General features: G+C 35.3%; 1 protein-coding gene across 2 annotated transcripts in view; it reads left to right on the top strand.

The window, feature by feature from the left end:
• Positions 1–335: 335 nt before the first annotated feature.
• Positions 336–23,205, top strand: part of HBS1L (HBS1 like translational GTPase) — a 75,440-nt gene continuing 52,570 nt past the window's right edge. The window contains exons 1-5 of one of the 2 annotated variants that reach the window (XM_033102444.1): positions 379–562; positions 4,000–4,065; positions 9,015–9,137; positions 12,862–13,056; positions 14,290–19,004. In XM_033102444.1, coding sequence (XP_032958335.1) covers positions 520–562; positions 4,000–4,065; positions 9,015–9,137; positions 12,862–13,056; positions 14,290–15,749 — 1,887 coding nt within the window. In that variant the 5' untranslated portion in view covers positions 379–519 and the 3' untranslated portion in view covers positions 15,750–19,004. Of the gene's footprint in view, positions 563–3,999; positions 4,066–9,014; positions 9,138–12,861; positions 13,057–14,289; positions 19,005–23,205 lie in introns of those variants that run through there. The other variant, XM_033102443.1, reaches the window with a different exon arrangement.

Here is a 23,205-nt window from a genome sequence, read left to right as displayed (position 1 = left end):
CTTAAAGCAAATGTACACAAGTTTGTTAATGCTTACTACGGACCTAAGTAGGCCGCAAAGATGAAAGTTGGATAAGACAAGGCCTTGGCTCTTATTCAGCACACAATTAGCTTTTTCACTAGATTATCAGACACCAAATTTGGAAAATATTTTGGAACGCAGGCGTAGGTCAAGGATACCAGCTCCTAACATTTGGTCCAAATCAACAAATTGGAAGCAGTGGAGTTCCGCCTCTTTGGAACTCCCGTCAGTCAACCTGCCAGCAGGTGAGGGCACGCTAAAACGCAATCCCCGGCCCATAGGTACGAGTGCGCATGCGTTCCTAGGGATTCGATTGACCCTGAGAGGTTGCCGTAGCTCAGTGCACAGACAAGGCGTTGCGTGTGCGCAGGCGCTCAGCGCGGAGTACTGCCGGAAACCAAGATGGCGTATAGGTGTTGTCCAGGCCGCAGTTGGCGCCTTATCAGTATCTGAGCGGGTGTTTTGTAAGGGACTGTGGCGAATGCCTTCTTCGCCGCCATGGCCCGGCATCGGAATGTTCGAGGCTATAACTATGATGAAGGTAAGTGACATGCGTATGCCGGACTGTCATTTTTCTCTGTTCCAGCCGGGATCCCAGCTTATTGGCATCCACTTCGATTTGTGAGTTCCTCGACAGTGGTGCCAGGCTGGAATTCCGAGGAGACTTAGTTGGAAAAACTAATAGGACATTTGAGTGCCAGAGAATTGTGCTGTTTTTATGTCATGACCTCTGGGATTGTTACATAGGGCGGGGTTGGTGCTTTACGGTGTCATATGGGAAGGACATTTGGCGAGGCTGTGATCCGCTGGTATTTATACACGTAATCATTGTCTCCTCTCCTTCTTCATTATTTCCTCCGTGGAGAAATACACACTTGCCTACTTTTACCTCTGTTTCCCGCCACCTCCCATTCAAAGTGCCCATGAAACGCCGCTTATTTGTAAAATACGGATTTATTTAATGGTTACAATCAACTGTTTTGCTGTAGCTGTGTGAAATTTACATGGTAAATATTTTGTTTGTTCATACATATTTAGTGCAGAATGTGGCTTGAGCTAACTTTAATTTATTTTCTATGAGTTTCAAGTTAAATTGGAAATTTAGAAGGGGGAAGAAAAGATACATATTAAAAAGGCCCAAAGAGTCCATTAGATAATCTTATGTGTCTATTCAATTCTTGGTTGATAATCTCAATGTAAATGTATTTTGGAATGGAAAAAAAAAGCAGTATTAGAAGAAAGAGGGCTTCGAAAATGACTGAACTGATTTTAAAAAATGTAATAAAAGAAAGAAATTGTATATGAATGTTCTCCAGGAGTTTAAAAGAAGTTAGAGTTAGTCTCTGTGTAGGGGATAATTATAGGCATCGCCAAGCATCATACAAACTAAAATTATAAACAAATACGATCCAGTGCAGAAGAGGAATGAAGACCTATTGCTCTGTAAAATGCAGAGCATGTAGGGTGTTTAATACGTTGGTGGTTATTATTGGCACTCCCAGCAGATTATTGGAGAACATGCGGATGCTCTAACCATAGTTGAGGGTAGCTAACACCTTTGGAGACTGGAATCCAGTCAGCCTGGCATATGTTAGGTTCCTGGTGTTCACTTTAGAATGGAGTCTGTTTTAAAGTATTGCAGTGGACGTAAGGATTGCATTTGGACCATGGTGACCTAAGAAGGGATGTTAGCTTGGGAGATAGTTTTGCAGATATGATAAAAAAGACATGACTAGGTCTAATTACTGCTTATTCATTTCTTTAATAAATATAATTTCCTCAAGCAACATTAATTGAGTGCTTATTCTTCATGAATTGAATGCTTAGAATACTGTTCTAAGTTTTGGGGATGGGTAGTAAGATGTTTGAGGGAGTCTGCAAGGGGAAGGTACACAAGCAGCCCATTTACCGTATGAGATGCTACATAAAGTACAGTGGCCTATAAGCTCTGTGAGAACACCTTATTCAGAATGGGTTGGAGGAGTTTGAGTAGGATTTCTAAGTGAAGGAAAGCTTCCTAGAGAAGTTCTTGGCCTGAGGAAGTGAGTGAGGGCTAAATATCTTCTCACCTTGGCAACCCCCGGTTAGGTTATTATGTTTCTTTGGAACAATTGATGATGTCATAACTAAGCTATTCCTATAGCATTGGAGACTCATCCCTTTTCCTGCTTACAAAAGTTCCACTCACTTTCAGGGTCCAGTTTATTTTTCTTCCCAGTGAAGCTTTTCCTTGTACTCTTAGAATAATAAATTAAAAATTCTCAAAACTAATAGAACTTCATTAGAGAGAGTTTGTGCTGCAAAACCTATTGGTACTTTTAACTCTCACTTCGTTCTTCTTTGTGATTTGAATAGCACTTTACATGACTGCCTTAGCTACTAATTTAAAAGTACCAGGAAGGCAAAGTCCATACTTTATATTTATTCTAGTAGCCAGCACGATGCTTACATGCAGGGAATTCTCCCAAAATTTTGTTGAGGTAAAGAACCACTTTACAAAAATCCCAGAAAAGAATTCTCTTTATCTTTTTATATTGTGGTACTTTTAGGGTCAATTTCAGTATTGAAAAACTGACCTAGTAAAGATTCTTCGTGTCTTTTATATCTAAAAATACATTTTTGTGAATGGCTCCTCATTTATTTGCTAATAAGTTATGAACTTGGGAGTGTTATCTAACTTATTGAATGTTACACATTTTAATCCAATAGTAGCATTTATTTAATTTTTCTTTGCCATAAACATTTGGTCTCAGCCTTTGAACATGTTGTTCCTGCTGTATGAATACCCTCAGAAAGTAGCTAACTTTCCTTTGGAATTGGTTAAATATTGTATTTCTGGGATCTTTCCCTAGCAACCCGAATACCACTTCTATTTTTGTTGTACATGTATGTTCCCAAATAGCCCTGTATTTCTCATGTGAAACACTTGTCATATGGTTTTGTAAGTGTTCGTTTCTTGTCTGTGTTCCCTGTTAGATTTTAAGTTGTAGAGATACGGCAATGTGCCTGTCACTCACTGTTGTACTCCAAACGTTTCTAATAGTCCCTGGCCTAGTGTTGGTGTTTGTCAAATGAATAAATGATATATGGAGATATATTTATGTTCTTTGTGGGTTTTTCGTTTTAAATTGATTGACTCATTAACTTATAATAAAACAAGAATTAGTTTAGTGCCAAACATGCACCAGGTAGTTGGCTAGATAGATAGTCTTGCTCTGAAAGAGCTTGTAGTCTCAGGGAATGAAACACATATAGTGCTTCGAAGACATTCGGTGGGAGGAGTGTGCTAGAGAGTAAAAATGGCAGTGGGGCTTGCTGTTTTTTACCCAGAGTGGTCAGGGAAGACTTCTGCAAATAGCTGACATTTGAGTAGGAACCTTAACTAAAGAAGGGAACAGCCTAAGGAAAATTTGGTTAAAGAGCAGAGTCTAGTCAGTAGGAAAAAAGACCAATTAGCGTGAGCAGAGTGACCACAAGAGAGTTTAGGATAAGCTGGTTTTTATAGAGATGATCTAGCTCTACATGAAGAAAAACTGCTTTCATGGTCTGATTGTATACACTATTATAGTCAGTTGTATGAAAAATAAATGCTTTGGTTATAGAGGGCATTTGGTGAAGAAAAATGGATGGATTTTATTTCGGATATTTGTCAACACTGGAAAGAAATCTCAAGTATGTGGTCTGTGGGATTATTACTTTTTGATCACCTGAGGTAAAATATTGGAACAACTTAATAAAACCCAATTAGCTTAAAAACCGAAGAACCATGTATGTCTTTATAAATGTATAAATAAAGTCAGGCAATACCTACTTGGTGGGTAAAATTTTTAGAATTTTTTGGAAAAGTGGACATTCCAAATTCCTTTAATTTTGATAATAATTTATTTTCATTGGAAAGAATTCAGATACTTACTTGTTAATAACTAAGAATATAAAAAGAAATTGTCCATGAATTTACCTTGTGTGTTTTTATTTTAGATTTTGAAGATGATGATCTCTATGGCCAGTCTGTAGAGGATGATTATTGTATTTCGCCATCAACAGGTGAATTGAAAATAAAATAATTTGATATTCATTATTTGGGTGTTTAAAAACGTTTAGCAAGTACTATTGCCATTCTAGGACTAGAGTGTTCCATAGGACTAATACTATGTAACATTTAAAAAGGTAATTATATTTTAACTTTTAAAGGTGTATAAAATAATTCTTTACCTGTGAATAGAATTTAAAGTTTTGATTCTATCATTTAGCTTTAAACAATTTGCAGAAAGCGTCAGGCAGCTCCAAACTGCAAGTGGTTAGGAGGGCTCCACTACAGGAGCTAAGAGCAGGGTTTTTATAGAGAGGACACAAAGCAACGCAAGGCAGTTATTTACTTGGCCTTAGTTTAAACGGTTATTATTTGGAGAAGCCTAATTGGCTTTTTGTGATTGGCTGTTGTTCTTAGTCCTGAGGCATTCACAGGAATTAACTGGCTTAGTTTTCCATTTGCCACCAAGGCATTAGAGCAGGGGTGTCCAAACTGCGGACCGCCCCGCAGTCCATTTTTAATTGGCCCGCAACAAATTCCAAAAATACATTTAGTTTACTTAAATAAACCAGGTGAGGCAATACGTACTTCACCTCGAGTGAGTGGCCCGGCTGTTTGTGTATTTTACCGCATATGGCCCTTGGTGAAAAACGTTGGAAAAAGTTTGGACACCCCTGCATTGGAGCCACCTCAGTCTAATGGCCTCCTTGTGTGATTACTTTAACAGTAGTAATCCTTATTCAGTCCATTCCAACCCAGAATCTTTATTGAGTATCAGTTAACCTGTAAGAATAAGTCTCTTCTAATAAATTTACAAATTAGTGTGGTATAAGGCAGCCGGGGAAAAGTCCCATTCAAACAACGTGCTATACAACAGTATGGTGGGTAAAGAAATAGTCCTGCCTGAAGGAGTCTGGGAAGGCTTCTGGAAGGAGGGGGGATTGGGACTGGTAAATTTGGGAGTAGAATGGATTCTAGATACAGGAAACAACAGTGGGCTCTAAGTCAAGTGTGTTTGGGAAGAGTTACACGATTAATGCAGTTGCAGCAGGAAAGAGGGCTAGGAAAAGAAATAGGAGCCAAATTTTGGAAGACAGGTTTTAATTTTAGGTGTGTAGTGTCAGCTTATTGAAGGTTTTTCAGTAAGGGGGCAGTATTTTATAATACGAAAGTGTGATGGGATACAAAGTGGACTACAGGTGAAATAGGTGCAAGGGGGGACCCGAGGCCAGTGCTTCCTAACCTTCCCTGATGATACCAGTCAGCTGGGAGTGATTTTAAAATTATAAATTTCCTGCTCCAATCCAGCACCAGTGAATCAATATCTTCAGGGGAAGAGGCCTAAAACGCCGTATCTTTAATGAGTGCTTATTTTAAGGTGGTTAGGAAATAATTTTAGGCAGTTACATGAAATCTTAAACTTTTATATTTGTTAAAATGGCTTAAGTTTTAAGTCACTATGGTTGTCCAATTTTTCTGAAAGCATTTAAGAAAAGAACAGCATTTTATAGTTATCCCTTTTCACCATTGCTTTTCTCTCACTCTTTTTATTATATTTTTTTTTGCATTTTGGGCTTTTATGTCACTTCAAAGATTTGGACGTTTTTTTCCCCCTGTAAGTAGCTGTTTTCCCTGGGGACTATTCCTACTCTCCTTCCCACTCCCCAGCAAATCCAGCCATTACTACTTCCAAAACAATGGCCACAATAAAGGTTTCTGAGTTGGATTTGTGTGTGTGGAGGGCATGGGAAAACTCCCTAGAGAAAACAGCTCCTAGGAGTTAGATTTGAAGTCTGGACATTGACAACTTCTGTGGGGACAGAGCCAGGAGTGCAGTTTCCAGGCTCTGGGCCTCACGTGGAAAGGTGCTGGCTCAGGTAATAAATGGCCATCAGCTGTGGCTAGTTGGCCATCGGCTGTTACCTGTTAGCCGTTAGCCACTGATATAATTGCCGCGGCTAAGATAGCAAAGGGTGGTGCAGTGGCGTGGTGTGGCGGAGTGTGGGTTGCGGATTGCAGAGAGGCAGGTTGCAGCCAGCAAGCGAGGTCGGTTGGCAGAGACAAGTGGACGGTGGGTTGTGGCTCGTGTGGCTCCTGCTTCCTGTGTCTCCAACCCAGCCGCCAGCGAGAATATAGTGGTATGACTCCCCTATCTATGGCTCCGTGGGTGTTCCTTGTTGGCCTCACCATATCCTGCGTTCTTATGTGGGGAGTGGGACCAGAGACCCCGCATGAGTCCCTGCATGACAACTTCCTTTTCCCTGTTAATATTTCCCAAGTGAAAATTGTTGAGGACTATTTGATTTCTTACCTCACTTAATTTTTGATTTGTCTTAGGTTTTTCCTCACAGTTTAGTGCTATGAGAGGAAGTTGGGGAAAATGTATTTGTTATTTTTAGGCTAAATTGAATAGTTTATTTCAGCCAGGAAAGTAATTTGTAACTCACTAGGCACAAAATGGCCCAGTTCACATTTTTTAGTACAACCACATGTTATTACATCTAAGATGTCACGGATTATCAGACATACCATTATTTTATGTACCACTTTAAAAAAAATCGTCCGTCAGTCTAAGTATTGCATAATGCTAAGGTGCCATGTGATTGAGATACATTACCTCATTCTGAGATATTAATGTGAAAAAGTGGTTATTTTAGGGTATCTATGAAGTAGGTTGTCTTTCCTGTCTAGTCATGCTGACTTTGTAATAGCAATGTTATATTCTTGCTCAAGAGGGGAGAAAAGAGGGATTTTATATATAGTGGGGGTGCCACAAAAAAAAAAATGTATGCAAGTGGACACTTTGGTCAACGTTGCTCAAGCAGTAGTTCGCTGTAATCAGAAGTGTCTGGACGCTGATGGTAACCACTTTGAGCACCTCTTGTAATTGCAGAAGTCAAATGTGACTTGTATTCATCTTTTGTTATCGGTATATATTGAGTATTACAATTTTAATAGTTTTTTCCTTTCTTAAAATGTGTACACATTTTTTGGCACTGTATGTATAATATATATAATATATATATATAATACATAATGTGTATAACCTTTTGGCCTTCCAAAATGGCGTACTAAAAATAATAGAACTTCTGGGGAAAAATAGGATCATGACAGACTACTCAACCTGTAAAGTACTAACAAAAATAGTAATCATCTTAATAAAAATTCTTGCACATTTGAAAAGATACATTAATTTCCTAATAAATATTCCAGTAAATATAAGACATTACATTTAAAAATATGGAAAAGGCTGATAGAAAAAGGTGTAAGAAAGAGTTGAAACTGATGAATAATATTGCAAAAGCAAAATGCTTAGAGCCAGGCAATAAGCACACACAGAGACAGGACACGTGATCAAACTGGGCCAAGAGGAAGAATGTGGAGCTATTTGGTATTATAATACAATTAGAATTGTAATATAATATTCTGTGATTGGCATTATTAACTTTGTACCTGCTGCTATTAGGCAGTGATGCAAAACATTCAGGTATGGGGTGGGGGGGATTTTCATAAATCAAATAAAATTGAATGTTATACTCACATCTTTCCCGTTTACCATTTGGTATGAGCTGGTTTGGTTAATGAAATGGGCATTATAGCAGAAAGATTGAATTCTCTCAACTGCTCTGTATTTCTCTTCTTCACTTCTTATCTATGATGTCTTCTACCTCTTTAGTTTTTTGATGTTTGTACCTCCTTTATTATTATATAATTGCCCCAGTCTTCAGTGATTACTTCATCTTCTGTGCTTCTGCAGCACTTGTTATCTGTACTAATTTGGCTTTTAAAATACGTATTACATTTTTCTTTTTTGCCTTTCTTGCTAATCTATAAGGCCATCATTGATTTATACTAGGAATAGATAGCACTCCATGGCCTTCTGAGAATAGATGTTACACATAAGCCATAGTATAGTATCTATTGTCTATATATGCATTATCTAGAAACTTTGAATGTACTTAGTTTTCCTGACTTTCATAGATAGAGCCTTCCAGAAAACATGTACAAAAGACAACTGTGGGAACGCTAAGCAGTAGACTTATATTTACATGCCCTTCCAGAAAATTAAATAATATAAAATCCCTAAGAACATCTTGCTTTTAGAATACTGTATTGATGTTTCTATCCTCCTTAAGTTACACTTTAATTTTGTTCCTTCACAGTTGAACACAGTCTCTAGGAATTGAGTTTAGTGGGCATTCAGTTGAGGTGGAAGTGTCAACACTTGGGGCATGCATGATGATTTTTCTCCTTTGCTTACTTGTATTTTGTGTATGATACTCAGGCATATAGTATTGACACTTTGATATCTTGTCTTTCCTCATTTTAATGAAATATATAATACCCAGTTACATATTGAGTGATAATCCTGCCAGTAGTGCAGAATAGCGCAGACTGATGTCTGAAAGTCAAAGTTAGGTATATAACAACAATATACAGTGTCAGTGCGTGATGGAAAATATGAGTTTTTCGGAAGTTAAGACATGATTTTGGTAACTCTTAGGTTCATAGAAAATTAGCAATTCTTGGAAATTGGAAACCTAGTCTGTTTTTAGTATTTTCTTTATTATGCAAATAGCAAGTTTGATACAAGTTTTGAAGCATTTGTACCAAAGAAGAGGAAATTTCAAGGAAGACAGAGCAGTAGGCAAGCATGAGATATTAGGGAAGACAGTTTTTGAAAACTGTGGAGAAAGTAAGCTCGGGAATGGTTTTGGAGATAGGAAAGAAGGAAGGTGATTATAAGAGGCTAATGAATAGTTTGTAAGGACATTTGAGAAGAATTTGGGGTATGTTTTGTCTTAGTTTTTTTTTTTTTAATCCATTATTGTACAATGTGGGTATATGGCTTTAGGTAGTAGGTCAGCATCCCTAATTTTCACTTTAACATTTGTAAAAAAACAAAAAAAAGTTAATGAGAAATGGCTGTACTACAGCATTCTTCCATCATTTCATCTTCTAGCTGCTCAGTTTATTTACTCACGGCGTGACAAACCTGTTGAGCCTGTAGAAGAATATGATTATGAAGATCTGAAAGAATCCTCTAGTTCTCTTTTGAGTGATCAGCTAAGTGAAATTGATCAAGGTATAGTAAAAAGTAATCTGTATTTCTTATCTGAAAATGATTAATAATGTATCAGAATTTATCAGTTTTATTGTGATTGTACGTAATAGTGATGGTTGGGTAGTAATGGCACCAATACATCTTATATCTTTAAGGAAAATTTATATTAAGTATATTTTGTGCAGTGTATGATTAACTGTATGGTTAACTGTTGAAAATTGGTTGTGTGGCTCTTATTCAGTGACTGAAAATTTTTTTTTTTTTTAGTAACTGAAATTTTTGATTGAAATATTCATCTCATCTTCTCAGGAAAGAAACATCAGTGGCTTGTTTTCTTTTAGCAATATGTAGAACTTATGATTAGATACAGAAGCTTATTTCCTTACAAAAAGTTAGGTTTTATAAGACTGGTTTCTAAAAAAATTTAAGTCCAAAGTAACATTGTACAAGTGTCCTGATGGTTCATATCCATGTAAATTAAGTTTCAAGATAGAACTCTTAAATGGTAATGGCTTTGGTTCTGAGTTTGCATCTTTTCAATTAATTTGAAAACAGAAAGAGGAAATACAAGAATCAGAGTTGAACATTGAATAAATCGGTAAGATATATATCAGCTGCTAACCAACCCAAGAAATATGGAGAAGAAAGCACAAATATTCAAAACTAGGAAGCAGAAAGGAAAACAACAGGTATAGGAAAAAAACATTTCTTTATCAACTGCAAATACATTTAACAATGTGGATAAAAGTTTGTGGAGGAGCTGCTTTATATAAACTCCTTAATAGTATTTGATTGTATTTTTTTTCCAAATGTTATGAGCATTTTAGTAAAACCACTGTGCTTGGTACAGAGCTATTCAATAAAGTTCTGTTGTTTAAACTATAATAGCACCTAGAATTTGAGCATCAGTTTTTCTTAAATTTAATTTTTTTAATACTAGCTTCTGGTGTACAAAACGTAATGATTAGACATTTACACCCCTCACGACTGTGTTTTTAAAGCAAGTGTTGTAGTTGTCATTGTGGGGTGAGAGGGTAGGAATTGAGAAGAAGTCTTACACTTTTTCTGCTGTGCCTCAGAATGATTAAGAATGTAAGAAATTCAAAGTTCTTTTTAAGATTGAAAGTTAATTATTTAACTTGCCCACCTGACACATGTAAGTAATTGCATGATAACAATAATAATGATTGTAGCTAACCTTTACTAAATGCTTTCCAGGTACTGTTCTAAATGTTGTTAAGGTATTAACATATTTAATATTCACAGCAACCTTATGAGGTAGGCCACTCATCCTCCTTTTATAGGGGAGAAAATAAGAAACTGAGAAGTAAATTGACTGAGGTTTCACTGGCTAGTAATAAGTGGCATTAGAATATGAACCAAAACAGCCTGATTTCATATCTCTATTCTCTTTGTAGATGTGTAGAAAATAGTTGCTATAGTTAGAAGAAGCCCTGATACTAGCTATACTAAGTGTGAAATAGATATGGTATAATTTTCTAAGTATAGCTTAACTTATTAGCCTAGAATCAATCTAGAACTCAAGCAAAGCAGAATTGCCCAAATGTTTGAGAAAATTAATTATTTTTAATACAGTCATGCACCGCCAAGCGACAGGTTATGTTCTGAGAAGTGCGTTGTTAGGTGATTTCATCAATGTGTGGACATCATAGAGTGCTTACACAAACCTGAATGGTATAGCCTACTATACACCTAGTGTATGTTGTATACCTATTGCTCCTAGGCTACAAGCCTTTGCAGCATGTTACTGTACAAAACAACCCAAGATTAAATCAAGATGTGGTAAATGAAATGTAGGAGACTGCTGCCGGCGCAACATGGCATACTGTTTTACAGTGAAAATTTTTTTTTCCAGAAAATTTTTTCCGAAAAACGCATTTTTAAAAGAGTACACTCTAAAGTGATGATAAAAAATACAGTAAATACATAAACCAGTAAGTTGTTTACTATCATTATCAAGTATTATGTACTGTACATCGTTATATGTGCTATACTGTTACCCAACTGGTAGCACAGGTTTGTGTACACCAGCATCACCACAAACATGTGAGTGATGGGTTGCTCTAGGACATTACGATGGTGATGTCATGTCACTAGGCCACAGGAATTTTTCAGCTCCATTATAATGTTATGGGACCATCATTGTATATGCACTCCATTGTTGACCGAAATGTAGTTATGTGGCGCATGACAAATTAAAGTAATGGAAAAAGTATCAAATACTTTTTGATTTCTATTAAGGGGAGGGTATTGCCAGTAGATTCCGGCTCGAAATATAAACATATAAAATGTAATCTAAATTGCATTCTGTGAAATGTTTTCGAGGAGTAGGGAGTCTGAAAACCTGAGTTCTATTTTGATTACTGCTATATAAACTCCTTAGTAGTATTTGATTATAATTTTAAAGATGGTGTTGTAGTTGGTATTGTGGGGTGCAGTTCCATGATTTTCAGTCATAACTTTATGGATTAGAATTTGCCTGATATATCTAGGTCATAGAGTTATTGTGAGGATTAAAAAAAGATATAAAGTATTTTGAAAACTGTCAAGTGCTATACAAATAAAATTAGTATGTTCATCCGTTTTTATTCAGTGGCCTCCAACAGGTATTATTTTAGGACCCAGGGATATAAAGCCTCTGCTCTTGTAGACTTTACATCATTAATGAATTATTATTAGTAATTACTTTTTATAAGTAATTAATATAGTCACCAGAAAAAAAAATTCTTAACGATTTTGGATTTCCAGATTTAAATTTGTTATTTTTAAAATGAATGTCCATTCTCAACCTACGGGACTTCCTTATTTCTTTGGCATTTCCCCCCCCTTTCTCCCGCCTCCCCGTCCCACTCCAGTTCAAGCCGTTGATTCTCAGTCTAGTTGTGTAGGACACAGCTCCCTGGCCCATCTGGTATTATGAGCCTTAAGCTCCCCATGGCTGAGGCAGTCGGTGGGCCGCTCACAGCAGCTCACGGCAGCTCTCGCGGGCTGCCGGCCTCCGGCCGCTCCTGGCAGCAAACGTAGCACACGGTAGCCGACAGCAGCACTCAGCAGCTCACACCAACCTCTGGCTGCTTACGGCAGCCCAGCTCCAGGGGGAGCTGTTGTTCACAATCTTAGCTGTAGAGGGTGCAGCTCCATGTGGGAATCGAACCGGCGACCTTGGAGTTAGGAGCATGGCTCTCCAGCCGGCGGGCCCCCTCTTTGACATTTTTATGTTAGGTTATCTTGCCTATCTTAAAAGAGTTATTAGGGGTGATTTTAGTTGGCTGGGGAAAACTGAAATTAGCCTAAAAGAAAACTTAAGGAAGTAGTCAAAAAGAAATATACTTACTGATTAACTGGGTTCACTAACAAGTTAGAAATGTTTTCACACCTACCCCTCCCTTTGTACATATTTAAAACGTCATCAGTGGAGAAACATCATCATCATCATCAACTGAAAATAGATATTTATGTATGCAATTTACATTTTCTTCAAGCATTAGTCAGTGTTATTTAGGAGACATTTATTACAGTGATTGCTTAATTAATGAAATTGTTCCTTTGATAGGGGAAGATAAGTATATTGTGGATAAAAATATAATCATAAGTTTTGCCAAAGAAAAAGGCGAGTTGAACATCCTATTGTAGTTTCAAATTCTTTTTTTTTCAGGTTTAAAGAGTGACAGTTCTTTCATGACACCATTTAGTACAGCTTTTAATTAATCGTTGTCTGTTCTAGCCCGTCTTTATTCGTGCCTTGATCACATGAGGGAGGTACTTGGAGATGCTGTACCAGAGGACATATTGATTGAAGCAGTTCTGAAGAACAAGTTTGATGTGCAGAAGGCTTTGGCACTGGTTCTGCAACAAGATAAAATGCAGAATTTGAAGGTCAAGAGTGAGGGAGCAGTATCTATAGGAAAGATAGCAAAAGGTATGCTTTTACTTGCTCTTTTTAGTTTTATAGTTAATGCTTTAAAAGAGGCTTTAATTTTCTTGAGCTGTTGAGAAAAATGGGGAGAAAATTTTGCATGTTAACAATGACTTGAATACTATCAGTTTATTTTCTAGTTGGTGAATTTTTAAGCTGAGCACTATGTTCCCTTCCCTCTGTTAAAGCTTGTTTTTTTTATTAGTTCCCTGCTTGTTTTCAAAGTTAATAAGGATATAGGGGAAAGAAAATCGGATTATAAACAAGACAAGACACTTTTTGCTTGGTAGTAGCTTAGAGAGCTTTTTAGTTATTTATTTTTTTTAACTCTTAATGGGTCAGCAGATGGAAATTAATAGCCGGACAATTAATGTCAGAAAAATCCCTTTGTGCTTATAGGACTGATAAATGTAATTTAGTTTTATTTAAATATCATAACTATCATAATTATACTACTCTTGCATTTTGTAGCCAGATCTTCAATTTCAAAGTTGTAGAATTTGGGGTTAAATTTTGAATGTAGTCATCATAAGATGGGAACCCAGGTACCTTTATATTAATTGGTATGAGAATTGTCAGTGGGAGCATGGTGATTTGTTAATTGGGTTGATATTTCCTGTCAGCTGAAGACTAGAGTTTTACCACAACAAAGTTATATGCAGTCTATTACCATGAAATAGGATGGGTTTTTTTTCTGTTTTAAGTTTTTTTTTTAAATTTGGGGGGGATGAACTTTAACTGACCAATCTGAGAATGAGCCCTATTATGCTATCTATATTAATAGATTACCAAGATCATGGTAGAAATTATAGGGTGTTGTTTGCTTGTGTTTCATACATTAAAAATACAGCAGATGAACCTAGTTCTTTCCATTGTTTTTTTTTTAAACATTTTGAATTTGATAACAATCCTGACTGTGATTTAAATATGTTAAAACCTCACAAAATTTGTGGAAATGAGAACATTGACTAACTTGGTACTTAAGTTTGTATATGTCAGTGAACAAAGTATGAAGGTCACTTTAGAGGTTAAAGGAAGGTAAAATTCCTTTGTTATTATTTTTTAGAGTGTTCAATTTTTGTCAAATGATGATCAAATGTCACTTGATTCATGCCCTAATCAAAAGAAACATTTAGTAATTAAATGCCTCATTTCATGTTTCCTTTTGGTTGCTGTGACTGTCTTCTGCATCTGTGAACCTATTCATCTGAAAATTAATGGCTCTTGTAAGGTAAGGAGTCTTATTCTCTTACTCTGAAGTTTCAGTTCCAAGCTCTTGTCCTCAGTCCGCAAACCATTTAGATTGCAGTAGCAAACCATTTGATTTTTCTGGTCCAGTAACAAAATGTGGATTCTATCATAATTCCTCAGTTGTACCAAGTCACTGTTTACTCCATAAAAAAAAGAAACTTGACAGACCTAAAAGTGAAAAGAAACTAGAATCGTGTAAGTTAACAAGAGAGCTGTCACTAGCTGACCTAATTGATGATATGCCAAGAGATGCTTGTAAAAATCAGCTGTCAGTTGGATTATCATCCACAGATAGTCTGGAAAGTCTACTTTCAAAGAGTCTGGATGCTCATTTGTTGAGAACTCATGCATCTGATTGTGTTTCCAGAGATTGTGCATTCAAAGGAATACCAGATTTAAAATCCTTAATGATAAAGAACGCGACACCTAATAACTCTTTATTTATTCAGAATAATTCACTACCTGATTTGCAAAACATTCCAGTACAAAACAGCTTAGGAAGTTTAAATAATCCTTTGCTCCTAACTGGCTCATTGGAAAATGTGGCTTCTGATAATTTAAATGCTCGTAAAATGACTGAAGTTGGAAATGTTTCTTCAGTTGAACAAAGTGTGAAGAATAACATTTCAAAAAATGACAGTTTGCAGTTTTCCCAGTATGAAAGCCCATCCCTAGCTGAACTGTTTCAGGACCACAAAGAAAACAATCCAAGCCACTGCTTTAGTTTATCTGATCTTTGTAACCAGTCATCTGCCAGTTTCACCGATCTAAGTTCGGGATCCTTTTCCCTGTCACAACCAGCAAATCAGTATCAGTCTTCTACTGGAATATCAGAATTAACAGGATCTCTGTCATCTTTGGCATTTCATAAAGCTTCTCCTACGAGAGACCTTGAGAATTTGTCACTTTCAGATTTGATCGCAGAAACAATTGATACAGACAGTTCTCAGATTAAGAACGATTCCTTTAAGCTCAGTTTATCTGAAATGAGATCACCAGGAATAGATTCAAATATTGATCTTAGTGTCCTTATAAAAAACCCAGATTTTGGTCCAAAACCTGTAGTAGACCAATCAGTTGCCCCAATACCAGGAACTAAAATTCTAAATTCGAAGCTAGGGAAACATTCCATTTCTGCCAAGGATAGTAAGAAAAACAATAAAGACTCTCTGATCAGGAAACCACCTTCTGCTTTGTCTTGGACCAAGGCCCTTGCTGCTAGACCTTCAGCTTTTGCTTCAACACTGTGTCTTCATTACCCATTGAAGAGCTGCAAGCGACGCACCCTTAACCTCTACAAGACTTTTCTTTATAGTAGACAAGTTCAAGATGTAAAGGACAAAGAAATAAGTCCTCTTGTAGCAATAACACCATTTGACTTCAAATCAGCATCTCCTGATGACATTGTAAAAGCTAATCAAAAGAAAGTTTTTACTAGAGAATAGTAACAAAAGGAAAACTTGATAACTGTTGTAGAACTCTTTATTTTAAAGTGATTTAAAGTCTTCATAGGATTACTTTATATTATGAGATTTAAGTTGTAATTTTTATATTAAAATTGTCTTAACTCAGTTGATAACTTTAGTTGATAAGTATTTTTACACTGAAATTTCTCTTTTTACTCTTAGTGGTAGGTGGCTTTATTTAAGTTGATAGGCTATAATGGCTATGTTTACAAGGTGCATATGGAAACGTGATATTGTGAAAGCATATCTCAGATACAGTATTTTTGTTTGAAGAATTCAACTTATTTTACAACGGGACCTTTTCTTTTATAAACTATTTCTGCGCTTTGTTCTTAAATGAAATGCCACCACTTAGGATGATTATACTGGGGGTTCCAAAAAAATGTATACACATGGTTTGTATTCATCTTTTGTTACCGTATATATTGAGTATTAACAATTTTAATACAGCTTTTCCTTTCTTAAAATGTGTATACATTTTTTGGCATCTTTGTTTAGTGATGAAGGTTTTTCTTATATGTAGCATAACATAGCTGAGACATAATTATATTTTAAAATATTAGTGATATTATTCCCAGTTTTATTATTTTTCTGTAGGTGAATACTAAAATTTTTTTATTCGAAAATCTTAAAATTCCTGACTTTTAAGAATACAGTGGAGGTTGTTGAAATACTTTTTTGATGAAAATAAAAAAAAAAATCCTTTAATGGACCATGTAAATATTGAGGTTGGATTTATATATAAATTATTTTTATACATTTTCAAAACCATTGGTTCTAAATGCACACTTTAAAATAAATACATAGAAATATAGAAAGTGTTTTCAAGTATGGTTGCATGGTTTTTGACTAGATAATTCACATCTCTAACTTTTTTACTGTAAATAATAGAATATGGAGTTTTCCACGTTTTTTACTGACAGCTGTATGTGCTACAATGTAAGTTTTCAGCAATGGCAGACCAAATAAGAGCTCTTCCAGTCAGTAGAACCAGGATGTAATTCATCCCTTAAAGCAGTTTCTTTGCCTAGCAATCACAGTTACTGGGGGAACTTTTTCAAAACACAGATGCTGTGGCTTTACTTGAGACATGGTCAGTCTCAGGGATGGCATTGGGGAATGTGTGTTTTCAAAATAGTCCCTAGGTAATTCTGATGTGTTACTTCTGCTAGAGAACTACTACCTTAGAGGAGGAAATCAGTAGAAAGAAAGGAAATACTAATGCATAGAATAACATTTGACCAACTTGAATTTATAATTCACATTTTTCTAATCCAGAATAACAAAGAAAACTGCTAATTAGAAATTACGGTCTTTTGCATAAAATGATGCTGATATTATATTATTAGTATTTCTTACAGAAAAAAATGGTATCTAAAATACTATGTCTTAATGAAAATGAAATAACTGGCCTTTTCCCAGTAAAGAAATACTTTTCTCTGACAGCCACTTCACTATGCTTTTGATAAATTTTTTTGTATTTCTTGCTTCTGTTTATTTTCAGAATGGCAGTCTAATCTTTTTAGCTGTGTATGGTATTTTTACATTCACTGTTTTGGTGGGAAAATTTAAGCCAGCATTATGTCTTCATTGTTCCTGACCGAACACTTTGTGATGTCTTCAGGTTTTATTTTTAATTTCATATTTCAGTGCACATTATACTGATTCTTAGGAGATTGTATAAATCACATTATATTTTATGATTCATTTTCAAGTTTGAATTACCCCAACTGCTGATTTTGTTTTTCTAGTCTTGTACCTTGATCAAACATTTTAGTGATTTTGAACTATTAGTATATGACTCATCAACTAGATTTATATATAGGCAGTCTCCAACTTAGAAGTGAATTGTGTTCTAAGAGTTTGTTTGGCTCTGACAATAATTCCTGATAGAATAAGCGCTACACTAGTGGTCCACTTTGCACACGAATACACAAATACTTATTTAGCCCATATTGAAGTTGAACTGTATGGTACCTTCTTTTGTAACAAACCAATTTTCAGGTGGAAACACTATACTTTTTAAGTCACAAATAGATCCTCTAGAGTGAAATAGATCTCCATTTGTTGGCTGATTAGGATTATAACGACCTTTTATGGGGATTATTTTTGTAGAGGAAAAAAATTCTATGCTCCAAGGTAATAATGAAAGCAACCATTTGTAAATGTCTCCCTACTTTCCTTGTGGCTACTGGTCTGTCAGGCATGTACGTGGTATATACTTGCCCTGTTGTCAGAGTCTCTGAGGTTCAGAGGGTGGAACCAAAAAGACCCTCTGCCCCTTCCACCCTTGGCCATGAGCCCTTGGTAAGGAGACAAGGGCCTGCTTGTTCATGGATACATTCCCGGGATAGCGCTCTCACTGAGTGCGTATTCTGCGCCAGCTGCTATTGACTCGCTGACCACTGTCTTGGTAGCTCAGATATGCTAAGTGTTTTTGGTTTATTTTCCAGTTCAAATATCAATTTTGATGCGCAAAGCCGTTTTTGTTCGCATTATGATCAAGTGCATTAATATTTTACTTTAGGATTAGAAATAATAATTATAATTACATTCTAAATGATATAAAATACAAAAGACATTTAAGTTTACCATTTTACTCTTCACTTGTTTTGTTTTTTAAAAGATCTGATGTTCATGGATGTTTTGTCCTTTTGCATTTAAAGTCTTTGTTGGCATTTTTGGTTATGACTCTTCTTACCATTGATTGCCAAGAACTAAGGTGTCACCTCTGTACAGAATACTTTGCCTAACTTTTCTTTCTTTTTTCTTTTACCTTTTTCCTAGTTAGTGAAGTGGCATTCTAACCTCTTTTTCTCCATTTGTCTTTGAATCCTCCTCTTTAGAACTTTTCTTTCACCCTTTTTCTTACCATATAAGTAGTAATCACTATTCGCAGTGTTTTATATTTAAGTTTTAGTATTCAGTGGAAGGTCATGCAACTAATTATCACATCCAAGGATAAAACTAGCACATTGCTTTTCTTTGTATGTAAAATGAAGCACTGTTAAGATAACCACAGAAAAATAATAGATTCTCATGTGATTATTTACTTTTTACATTGACCCTGAATCTCAGTGTGGACCATTGCAAATAAACAAGTATAGAATTTTATATTGAGGAAGAACTTTGTATCAAGTTTTCTGTTTTGTGTTCACAAAAGTATTTGGTTATAAAATCAGTTTCATAGTAGCCTAGAAATTGTTTTACTTATATAAACAAAGATAATGTCGACTAGATAGGGATTGATGTGAATTTCTTTATTAGTCTTTTATAATTATTTAGTTTCAGTATATGTGATTGTGTGCTGTAATTTTTAGTTTTTAGTGTATAAAAATATTTGTCACATTTTGAGTGTATATATATTTTTGTAAAAACTACATTGAAATAAATTATAATTCTGAGGTTTTCTTAAATCAAGTGTGAAAACTACAGTTTATCCATTAGGATTTTTTTGTATAAGCTTCATATTTCAATGGTATTTTAATAATTTATGCTGAAGGTATTAATTACTTTATGTTCCTGTAAACAAATAAAGAACAAACTACCTGGTTGTACAGAATTTCTTGTAAGATATTTGTCACTTAGAATTCTTGCTTTCCAAAAGGTGGAATTTTATATATTTTTACTTTTTAGGACTCACATAGAAACACTATTAAAGTATAGATTATGGTAAGCATGAGTAATGTGCTTGTAAAGATGGCAGTGGAAAGTGAAAGAATTGACAGAAGTGCACATTTCTGGTGTTGACATGCCTGTTTATATTAGATGACTTAAGGGAGCATCACTGTAGTTGTAGAAGATATACCAAGGTGAACAAAGATATGATTCTTACTCTAAGGGGGGGGTGGATTGACTAGTTTAATACGTAATTATTAGTGTGGCGTGTATAACATTACACTCTTCAAAGTTGACATCTTTGCCTTCCCGATCCAAACTGTCACCATCTTCTCTATTTCCTATCTTCAGTAATATTATCCCTGTGTTTCAGTTGCTTAAGCCAGAAGCCTAGTTAATATCATACTTGATTTCTCTCCTTCATTTATTTCTTATAATTGATTACCAATCCTATGGTTTCCGCTTTACAAATAAGTAAATACAGGTGTGTACATATACAGTCGATTGCTGTTATTTGTGGTAGTTATGTTTTATAAAGTCAGAAATTAGCCAACGCTGAATGAACTAGGTGAACACTGACTCAGCGAATACTGAACCATTGCTCCTGTAGGAAATACAGGGTTATCTAAGTTCCTGTGATTCTCTGGTCACATTTTGTCAACCAATCAATATATAGCCTTATCTTATGTATTTGTTTAAAGATACTTTATTAAATGTATATTGTTTATATGTTATTGATTCATTAACATTGAACCCATGGCCAGTGGCATTATAACTCATGCCTGAACAAAGCTCATCTAACACATGTATAACTCATGCCTGAACAAAGCTCATCTAACACATGTTATTCGTAAGGCACATCACAGCGGCCTTGTCCTTGGGAACACTAACCAGTACTTCACCACTACTCTTGGGGACCATTTTAACCAGCAAAATTTCCAACTAAAATCACAATGTGAAAAATGGGGCACTAAATAAGTCATAAAAATGATACTTTCTTATGAGAGCTGAAACAAGAAGGCAGGGTATTACCTTATTCCATTCAGTTGGGAATATCAAATGTTTTGCTCCTCCGTATTTGTCCCCAAGTGACTGTGCAAGTGCCACAGTAGTGACTTTGGAATTACAAATAAATTTTAGCGAGTAGGTAAATTCACAAATATGGAATCTGCGAATAATGAAGATTGTACATTTTTCGACCCACTACTCTGTTCTTATTGCTACTTCTCATAAAGCTCACTAGCTCTGGGCAGTTACAGAAACGTTTAACTAGTTTCTTTACTTCTCAGTTTATTTACCCCCAAATGCTTTCTACACTATAGCCAGGGTAACTCCCAAAATACAGCTTTGAGTTTTCTGTTCCCCTGTACAATACCTTTAAATTATTTTCTAAGACCTTTTATGAACTGGTTTCTGTTTGTGTACCCCCCTTCCTAAAACCACCCAGGAATAGCTACCTGAATTTCCTCTGCTTTGCGCTCCTGTCCCCCCAAACCCCATGCCCGTTTCTCCCCTGGCTAATTGCTCTTCAGGATGTAGTTTATATATCACTTTACTCCCAGTCTTGTAGTAGGGCAGCCTTCATGTTCACTGTAGTTCACTGTATTCCTTTTATTACCACCCCATGTAAGATCATACCTCCCCCATACATGTCGTCCCTTTTTTTTGGAACTCTGTTTTATTCTTCCTCACAGCACTTACATCGTCTGACATTGTGTGTGTACACAGTTGTTTTTGTTTATTATGTGTCTCCTCACCACTCTCCATTCCCCTGAGTAATTTATACAAATGCAAGGATTTTAGGTATTCACAGCTGTATCCCCAGCTTAGAATATGTCCACATTAACGTGGAAAAGGATTTAAAGTAAAAAGTGAGTCTCACGTATATAATACAGTCCCATAGTTTTGTTCCCTAGAGGAAGCTGTAAACAAATTGTTTCTTTTGTATTTTTCTAGAAACTTGCGTATTGTACATATGTGAATGCATATATATGTATATCTGCATCACTTCTAATATTTTGCAAGTCTTTTCTTACCAGCTTGTAGAGATAAATCACATTCTTCTTCAAAGCTGCGCATAATTCCATAACATGGTTGTACATTAAATTGGCCCTGTTGATAAAAATTTTAAATGTTTTCAGTTGCTATTGCTAATGATCCCAAAATGAACATCCTACATTGCTAGAAATTGAATGTTTAGGCCCAAAAGTATGTACTTTGAAATTTTTGATAGATACTGCCTAATTGTCCTTATTAGAGTTTGTACTAATTTCCTTCCCACAAGTTTATGAGCGTTTCTGTTAAAATTCTCACAGATATGGTTATTAATTCTTTTTGGTATTATGCCAGCCTGATAATTGGAAAATATTTTTTCATTTATTTATATGTCTTTAATGAGTGAGGCTGACTATTCTATCATATATATTTAAATTATTTGTATTTCTTTTTTGGAACTATCCCTGATTTTTGCCCATTTTTCTGCTAGTTCTCTTTCATAATGACTTTTAGGAGTGTGTGTGTGTGTGTGTGTGTGTGTGTGTGTGTGTAATTAATGTAATTAATTTATATATTTAAATACTAAGGAAATTAGTCTTGTTATATGTGTGGAAAATACTTTTTCTTATTCTCAGTTTGTCCTTTTTGAAGGTCATTTTTAGAAGACAGATTGTTCACTTTAATATACTTGAATTTATCAATCTTTTATGGGTTTTTTTCAGAGTTCTGAATTATAAGATAATTTTCTTAAAAATTGTTTGTTCTAATGTGTTTGATAGGTTCTTTTTTTTTTAAACATTTGAGTCTTTGATCTAGCTGCTGTTAGGGGGTAAGGGAGGAATTCTGTTTTTCTACCCGCATCCTTCCACTTTCTGAAAGCTGGATTTGTCACAATACCTTTTGTTGAATTACACATCGTTTTTCTTTTTAAACCTGATTTGAGATGCCATGTTTGACATGTATTAAATTCCTCTCTGTGCACCTGTCTTTCTGTTTTGGGTGGCTGTTTCTTTGTCTTATTCTATGCCAAGACCAAATTTTTAATTAATGTAGCTTTTTATTACTGTTAGGTTTTTAATATTTTGTGGGCTATCTTGTTTTTTTCCTCTCCTTTTTAATTTTGTTGGATCTCACATAGCTCTTTTTTCCCACGTGAACTTTAGAAACAGCTTGTCAAGTTACTGAAAAAATTCAGTTATAATTTTTATTGGAATGTTTAATGTTATCAAAAGATTTTTGGAGAAAAATATATGGTCTTCATAGATGCAAAAGGCTTTAGACATTATACTTTTAAGCATTCAGTTATTATTTTAATAGATTTTCTAGTATTAATCTATTCATCTTACAATACTGAAAGAATCCTACTTGTAGATTATTCTTTTAATCTAGTAGATCTTATTTGCTGTTAAACAAAACAAAAATTTAACTTCTATGGCCGAAAGTCTTTTAAAAAAAAGTTTATTACGCCATTGCTAGCAAATAATGAAGACCTGACTTGGGTCATGGAGTCTGAACCACTAGCACCATGCCTAGGTAGGAAAGGCAAAATGTCCATCATCCCGGAGTTTTGTAAGCGTTTTTATATATCAAGTAATGGGGAGGAAGAAGTTCTGAAAGAATTTACATTAACTATAGACAAAGAGGATGGGAGAAGATGGAATGAGTCTAGTTTTGGGATAGGGGCAGCAAAGTTTGCAAGGAAGAAGTGTCTGCTTTCCAAGCGGTTGTAATTCTAATTTAGAACATCTCAGAATTTTTTTTTTCTTGTCATTGCTAATATTTAAGATTATTTCATCTGCTTATAAAATTAATTCACAGTTAT

The sequence above is a fragment of the Rhinolophus ferrumequinum genome, chromosome 3, assembly GCF_004115265.2.
Source record: "Rhinolophus ferrumequinum isolate MPI-CBG mRhiFer1 chromosome 3, mRhiFer1_v1.p, whole genome shotgun sequence".
In the NCBI taxonomy this organism is placed as follows: domain Eukaryota; kingdom Metazoa; phylum Chordata; class Mammalia; order Chiroptera; family Rhinolophidae; genus Rhinolophus; species Rhinolophus ferrumequinum.
The sequence above is the reverse complement of the archived record's forward strand: the minus strand, read 5'-3'. Positions and strand labels throughout refer to the sequence as shown.